At 63.7% G+C, this 7,885-nt stretch overlaps 1 protein-coding gene across 1 annotated transcript; it reads left to right on the plus strand.

Moving 5' to 3' along the window:
• Nucleotides 1-1,076: 1,076 nt before the first annotated feature.
• EMIHUDRAFT_468996 (hypothetical protein) lies at nucleotides 1,077-7,076 on the plus strand (the record flags this gene model as incomplete). Its single annotated transcript, XM_005779026.1, has 9 exons — nucleotides 1,077-1,381; nucleotides 1,543-1,968; nucleotides 2,299-3,046; nucleotides 3,175-3,415; nucleotides 3,478-3,539; nucleotides 3,585-4,077; nucleotides 4,137-4,493; nucleotides 4,564-4,769; nucleotides 4,857-7,076. The coding sequence occupies 9 exons, from the start codon at nucleotides 1,077-1,079 to the stop codon at nucleotides 7,074-7,076; spliced, it is 5,058 nt and encodes a 1,685-aa protein (XP_005779083.1).
• Between the last annotated feature and the right edge of the window lie 809 nt (nucleotides 7,077-7,885).

Here is a 7,885-nt window from a genome sequence, read left to right on the forward strand (position 1 = left end):
CCCACCTTTGCAGGATTTTGCAAAAGCGAGGGGGGGGGGGGGGGGACAGATATCCATCGACCACCTCTCTGGCGATGTGAATCGTCCACCGCTCCCAGCCGTGCTCGCCGAGCATCAGCCGCCGCCGCCGCCGACGCGCCGACAACTCCTGAAAGGCAGGCATCAAAATGTCGAGGACGGAGAGCATTGCTAGAAATCGTACCAAACTCCGGGAGCTCGGTCAGGGGTAAGATCGGTAAGTAAATAAAGAGATGTTAAGTAGGACCTTCCTTAGGTCCGCCTCTCACTACTCACACCCTCACTAAGAAGAAAGAAAGAAGACATACAGCGCAAACAAAGGAGGGATGGGAGGACGGCACGCCGCCACCACACAGGGATTTCACGGGAAGGAAGGTGTGTTGCTAGCCGTCGCCCACCCTTGCTTGGGCGCCTGCCTCTTCCTATCTCTCACTGTCTGTCTGCGATGTCCGCCTTTTGTTTCTTATCAACCTGCGTGCCCGTGTGTGTGCCAGTCCGCGCCAGTGCGCGCCCTTGTCGTGCCAGTGTGCTGTGAGAGAGGCTTGTATTTTTAAGAATTCTTATCAACCTATCTGTGAATGTGAGACTGTCTCTGTGCGATTTCGGGCCCGAACCTCTTTTCGAATATTTTTTCTCAATAACAAGGCTGTGAATGAACCTCTCATAGACCAGCGCACAGCGCTAGGAGGTATTTTCCGTGGTGTACCTGTGTTAGTGCCAGTGCGCGCCAGTCCTGTGCCCAGTGTTGTGCGAGGGAGTTTGGTTCTAAAATTCTTCTCAAAACATGGCTGTCTGTGAATGTCGGGCCCGGGGTTGTGCGGTAATGTGAAAATACCTGTATACCTCCTATGTGAAGGCTCGCACCTCAACCTCTCACAGACCAGCGCATAGCGCCATAGGACGTATTTTCTTGTCAATAACAAGGCTGTGAATGTAAACCCGACTTGTGCTCAAGTGCTCAAGGCTGTGAATGTAAACCGAGAGAGACTCTCTCTCTCTCTGTGAATGTAAACCCCAGCCAGGCTGAATCGCTGTGGCCGACTGGATCGCTGGGAAGTATGCCTCCGGCTCTCGTGCGGCGCAACTCGCACAGCCTCGTCAAGGCTCCACCGCCGCCGAGCGACAAGCGGCGCGTCGTCTCACAGGCTCCTGCCTCCTCCGCAGCTCGCCGCATCCGCGACGACGACGAAGGTGCTGCCGCTGACGCCGGAGCAAGCTCCGCGCGCCCTCCCCGCCGCGTGCTGGTCCAGCGGGCGGTGGCGGGATTTGCGCGCTCGGCGGACGGCATGCAGATCACGCGGCTGCACGGCGCCGCCGGCAGCGCGCCTGGCCCGCCGCGGCTGTCGGTCGACTTTAAGCGACGGTGCTCTCCCGTCCACGCCTCGGGCCACAGTCCCGCCCGCCCACGCCGCGCGCACCCTGCTCTCGCACCACGCCCGCTGCCCGGGCCCTCTGCCGGCATTCAAGACCCTGCCCGCGCTCGCGAGGCTCACCGCTCGCGCGCGGCCGGCACCCTGCGCCCAGGCGCGAGAGGGACCAGCGCGAGGGCGTGCGGCGCGAGGAGCTGGCGCGCGTGCAGTGCTTCTCCTTCTCCAAGACCGGCTACTGCAGCCGCACCGGGGGAGAGTGCGGCTATGCGCACGACCCGGGCAAGGTTGGCATCTGCCAGGCCTTCCTGCACGGCACCTGCACGGCGCCCGAGGGGTGCTGCGCGCTCTCGCATGAGCCTAGCGCGCACAACATGCCCACCTGCCGCCTCTACCTCCTCGGCGTGTGCGACGCCGACGCCGCCACCTGCACCTTTCGCCACGTGCGCTACGGCGACACCATGCCGTGCTGCCCCGCCTTTGGGAAGGGTCGCTGGTGCGACCGCGGCGCCGCGTGCACCGCGCGGCACGAGATGTGCTGCGACGAGCACGCGGCGACGGGAGTGTGCCCGCTGGGGCAGCGGTGCAAGCTGCGCCTGCAGGGCGGCGCCGGCGCCGTGAGGAGACCGCCCGCGTAATCTCTTACTTGTGAGCCATTGGAGGACTCGATCTCCGAGCACTTGGAGCACTTGGAGTGCAGTCAGTAACCGCACATCCAGGGCCGGGGGGCTAAGAAGCACTCCCACGTCGAGGAAATTTTTGCATCAAATTTTTGGAGAGCGCGGAGGACGGCGGCGACTCGATCGACTTCGGGGTCGTGGAACGACTGAGCCGTGCCCACCGCCCTCGCCGTGCATGCGCGCGACTGCATGGTGAGAGCAGCAGCCAAGCCTGGCGAGGATGCCGTGGGCAGGAGCGGCCGGGTCTATGCTGGGAAGTCGCTCTTCCTCTTTGGCGCTCGGAGCACGCCACGCAAGCAGGCAATCAGCATCGTTGAGTCGCCACTTTTCGACCCGTTCATCCTGCTGGTGATCCTCGGCAACTGCGCCTTGATGGCGTGGAACTCGCCCTTGGATCCGCCCGGCACGCAGAAGGCTGCCTTGATCGGCACGTGCGAGCACGTGGCGCTCGCAATCTTCACCGCAGAGATGGTTGTCAAGGTGCTATCGTTCGGCTTCGTGCTGGGCCGGGGTGCGTACCTGCGGGATCCGTGGAGCTGGCTCGACTTTGTCGTCGTGATGCTCGGCATCGTCTCTTTCTTCGTTCCCTGGCTCGGCAACTTTTCAATCATCCGCGCCGCGCGGGCGATGCGGCCGCTGCGGGCTCTCAAGCGGGTTCCGGGCATGCCCCTGCTGATCGAGTCGATCATCGCGTCGTTCGGGCAGCTGCTCAACGTCGCCATCCTCTGCGCCCTGTCCTTCATCGTCTTTGGCATCTTCGGCGTAGAGCTGCTCAAGGGCAAGCTGCACTGGCGCTGCGCCGCGCCGGGCTTCGACGGCGTGGGCGACATGGACTTTCCGGCGAGCGACGAGTTTGACAGCGAAGAGGCGTGCAACCCGGACGCGCCGAGCTGTGCCGACGGGTCCCGCTGCGTCTACTTTGAGGAGGACCCGGGCGCCGACACCGTCTCCTTCGACTCGGTGCTCAAGGCGAGCATCTGGGTGATGCAGGCCGCCACGTTCAACGAGATTGCCCGAGATACCCGAGATACCCGAGATGACCCGAGAGTATCCAACAGGCCGCCACGTTCGGCGACTCAATGACTCAGTTCATGAATTCATTCTGATAGGCCGCCACGTTCAACGACTGGACGGACCCGATGTACCTCTCGATGAACGCGTACTCGCCGTGGGTGCTCGTCTACTTCCTGCCCGTGGTGTGCGTCGTCGGCTTCTTCGTCTTCAACCTCTTCCTCGCCGTCGTGTACGACGAGTTCAAGCGCGGCGCCGAGGAGGAGGAGCGCAAGACGGCCGAGCAGTCTGAGGAGGACAGGGAGGCGGCGGAGGCGACCAACCACCCTAGATCACCGAGTCACACGAGATCACACGAGATCACACGAGATCACACGAGATCACACGAGATCATCCGGTAGGCGACGACCGACTCGGCCGAGCCGCTCCTCGTACCGGCCGCGGCCGATCCCTCGCGGGCGCAGTACCCTACCAAACTCGGTGCACAAAACCCAATGAAATGAAATAGGCGGCGGCCGACCTCTCGCTCTGCGGGCGAGTGGCGAGGTCGGAAGCTCTGAACCGCGTCTCGACTGCTCTCGTGGTCCTCAACCTCGTGCTGATGTGCATGCCGTATGCGGACCAGCCGGAGGAGTACGAGAGGGCGATCGACCAGGCCGAGAAGGTCATCTCGTTGCTCTTCATCGTGGAGATGGCGCTCAAGCTGCTCGGCCTGGGCTGCAGCGGCTACTGGAGCGACAAGTGGAACAAGCTCGATGGCACCATCGTGCTCCTCACCTCCGTGGACCTCGTCCTGTCGGCCACGGGGACGAAGGTCGGCGTCAACGTCTCCTTCTTTCGCATCCTGCGCGTCGCGAGGATGTTCCGTCTGATGAGGGCGTGGCCGGCGCTGTACCAGGTCTGTTCGGCGCTCGTCGGCTCGCTCTACCAGATCTCCAACATCCTGATCCTGTTCTTGATGATGAACGTCATCTTTGCGCTGCTCGGCATGCAGCGGCTCCGTGGCAAGCCGAGAGCGCGCGAGAGCACCCCAGAGGACCCGAGGCCACTTGCCGGGTAGGCATGCAGCTCTTCGGTGGCAAGCTGCCGCTCGACGACGGCGAGGTGCCACGGCAGCACTTTGACTACTTCATGCCGGCGATGCTCACCACCTTCATCGCGATGACGGGCGAGTGGAACGAGACCTTCCAGGCTTGCGCCGAGGGCGGCGGCTTCTGGGCCGCCATGGGCTACTTCACCGCCCTCCTGCTGGTGGGCTTCCTGGTGCTGGCCAACCTCTTTGTCGCCATCCTCGCCGAGGCCTTCTCGCTGGACGACGACGAGGAGGGCGGCGGCGGCGAGGCGGAGGAGGCGCGCGGCGGCGACGAGGGCGCGGACGGGGCGCCGGCCGCTGCGGGCGGTATGGTGACCACCGCAGGTCGGCAATCCCCTACCTACCCAGTACCCGAACCCACCGGGAAAAAGAAATACACCGGTGACCACCGCAGGTGGGCAGGGCTGCGTGCGCGACTCGTGCCTCGCGGTGGTGACGCAGCCGTGGTTCGAGGGCGTCATCCTCCTCCTCATCTGCGTCTCCTGCGTCACGCTCGCGCTGGACACGCCGCTGCTCGACCCGGCGTCCGACTTGGCGTGGTGGCTCAAGATGACGGGCGCGTTGACGACGTCGTGTTTCGTGCTCGAGTGTGCGATGAAGGTGCCCGCGTACGGCCTATGGCGTGATCTCCCTTCATTTACCGTGATCTCCCGTGATCTCCCGTGACCTCCCGTGATCTCCCGTAAGGTGCTCGCGTATGGGCTCTGCGCCTACCTGAGCGACGGGTGGAACGTTCTCGACTTCTCCATCGTTATCGTCTGTGTGGCGTCTTCGCCGCTGGTGGTGTCTGCGATCCCGCAGCTCAGCCACCTCAGCACTCTCAAGACGCTGCGCGCGCTGCGCCCCCTCCGCATCGCGGGGCGCAACCCGGGGATGCGCCTCATCATCGAGACGATCCTCAAGGCCCTCCCCGCGATGACCTCCGCGCTCGCGGTGCTGGCCGCCTTCCAGGTGCTGTTTGGGATTCTGGGGATGCAGCTTTTCATGGGCTCGCTTGGTGCGTGCAACCTCGACGAGGAGGCCGACTACGAGAGCTGCATGTCGATGTCACCCGACGAGGACGGCACCGCGCCGGCCTGGGTCAACACGATGGCGGGCTCCTTCGACGACTTTGGGCAGGCGATGCTGCTGCTGTACATCACCTCCACGGGCGAGGCCTTCAATGACTACATGTTCGCGCAGATGGACGTGGTCGGCTTCCGCAAGCCGCTCGAGCGCGACGACTACTCAGCGTACTCGCTCTTCATGATTGCGTGGCAGCTGATTGGCAACTTCATTGCGATGAACCTCTTCATCGGCGCGATCGTCGACAACTTCACCAAGGTGCGCGGCGTGACGCCAGACTCGCCGCAGCTCATGACGCCAGCGCAGGCGCAGTGGGTGAAAACGATGCAGCAGATTGCCAAGAAGAAGCCGCGGCCGCGGGCGCGTCCGCCGAGCAACCCGCTCCGCGCCGCCGCCTTCCACCTCGTCACGTGGAAGCTCTTTGACCTCCTCATCATGGCCATCATCCTCGCGAACGTGGGCGTGATGGCTGTCGACTACTGGGGCATCGAGAACGACCCGCTCGTCTTTTGGTTCTACAACGACTCGAACGACATCTTCATCGCCATCTACTACATCGAGTGCGTCCTCAAGATCGCCGCCCTGGGCGGCGCCTACTTCGCGGACGGCTGGTGCCGCTTCGACTTTTTCCTCGTGTGCATGTCCCTGCTCGACGGGCTTGCTGTGTACGTGCTGCCCGTGCCGCCGACGGTGATCCGGATGCTGCGCATTCTGCGCCTCCTCCGCATCTTGCGGCTGCTCAAGAAGGCGGAGGGCGTGCGAGATCTCGTCATCACGATGGCGCTCTGCTTCCCCGCGCTCGTCAACGTCTGCTCACTGCTCTGCCTCCTCACCTTCATCTATGCCGTGGTCGGCGTGCAGCTCTTTTGCTTCACGGGGCTGGACGACGCAGAGGGCATCACCGAGGACCGCAACTTCGCGGGCGTCGGGAACGCCTTCCTCGTGCTCTTCCAGTTCATCACCGCGGACGCGTGGGGCGACGTGGTCTTCGACCTGAGTGTCACCGAGGAGGACGGTTGCACCGCGGACGGGGCGGCCTTGCCGTACTCGGACGAGAGGGTGTCCAACTGCGGCTCGCCGCTCGCGTCCATCCTCTTCTTCTGCTCCTTCATGGTGCTCGCCAACTTTGTGCTGCTCAATTTGATCGTGGCCGTCATCCTGGAGGAGTTCGCGCTCCTCTCGGAGCAGCGGCGCGACCTGGTGTCGGCGCAGGACGTGGAGCACTTCAGCGACGTGTGGTCGATGCACGACCCGGACGCGGACGGCCTCATCCCCGCCGCACAGCTCCCCCAGTTCCTATGCGACCTCGGCCCTCCCCTAGGGCTCGACCCAGACTACTCGACGCGCGGCTCGACCGTCGGCTCCGCCCCGCTCAAGCGCGCCACGCGCATGTGCGTCCGCGCGGGCCTCAAGCGCCGACCGTCGCAAAACTCGGAGCCACAGCCGTACGCTTTCCGCGACGTCTTCGACAAGCTGGCCCTGCTGAATGCGAGCGAGAAGCTCGAACAGGACGAGACGCGGCGACTTGGAGTCGACGGGACGGACGTCAAGCGGCAGTCGAGCGCCCGCGCCATTCAGCTGCAGTGGATCGAGAACTTGCAGTCTCGAGGGGAACCAGGCTCCGCTCGGTCGTTCCCCGCCATTCGTCATGTGGTGGAGGCCACAGCCGCGAGCCGAGTGCAGGCGGCCGCGCGCGGGAGTGGGGGTCGGAGACAGCTCGAGAGCAAGCGCAACAAAGCCAACGACGAGCACGACGCCGCCGTCCACATCCAGCAGGCGTGGAGGAGCGGGCTGAGCAGGCGGTGGCATCGTATTATCTCAGCGGTCACGCGGAGCAAGTGAAGAGGGGGGTAGGTGGGCAATGGGCTGATATACGTCGTGCATGGAGAAGATGACCCTGTGTCGTGCACGGCAGTGGACAGCGTTAGCGAGCTCTCTCTCGTCCGGATTTAAAAGTCGACTTGTTCTAGGATTTGTGTTGAGTGCGATAATAGTAAATAGATTGGCATAGTGGCTCGGACAGCTCTCTACACGTCAGCCTCAACCTCCCTCTTGGCATGTATGATTGTTTTATTTTGCCATCTATCTCCTCCCGGGCACAACACAGATGCGGGCTGGCGCGCGGTTCCCATCATTCCCACGTGCCGATCCTGCGACGGTGTATCATTCACTTTATGCCACCGTTGCATATCCCTGCGGTGCTCGCGCTGGCAGCTTGGGCACTTGAGCCCCTTCATGTCGATGGGGAAGAGCTTCTTCATGCAGCCCGTGCAGAGCACGTGGAAGCACGGCAGCTGCGAGGGGCTCTCCTGCAGGCTGGTCGCCTCGAGACAGATGGAGCAGGAGAGGGTCGAGCCGGTGGCGCCCACCACGAGCCGCGTGATGTAGCTGAGCTCGGCGCACCACTCCGACGCGGCGGGCGTGATCATCTCGCCCTCGCCGCCGCCGCCCTGCTCGCCGCCGCCATACACGAGCCACGGCAGCGCGAAGGCCGAGCCGATCTCGTTCATCCTGCCGTTGTTCATCAGCTCGCGGCAGAGCAGCATGTGCGCCTCGGTCTGCTGCGTGCGCTGCACATAGTAGAGCGTGCGGCGGAAGGGCTCGCACAGCGTCGAGAGCTGACCCATCCGGTGCAGGTGCGCCTGGTCGAT

Source organism: Emiliania huxleyi (genome assembly GCF_000372725.1).
Source record: "Emiliania huxleyi CCMP1516 unplaced genomic scaffold EMIHUscaffold_238, whole genome shotgun sequence".
In the NCBI taxonomy this organism is placed as follows: Eukaryota; Haptophyta; order Isochrysidales; family Noelaerhabdaceae; genus Emiliania; species Emiliania huxleyi.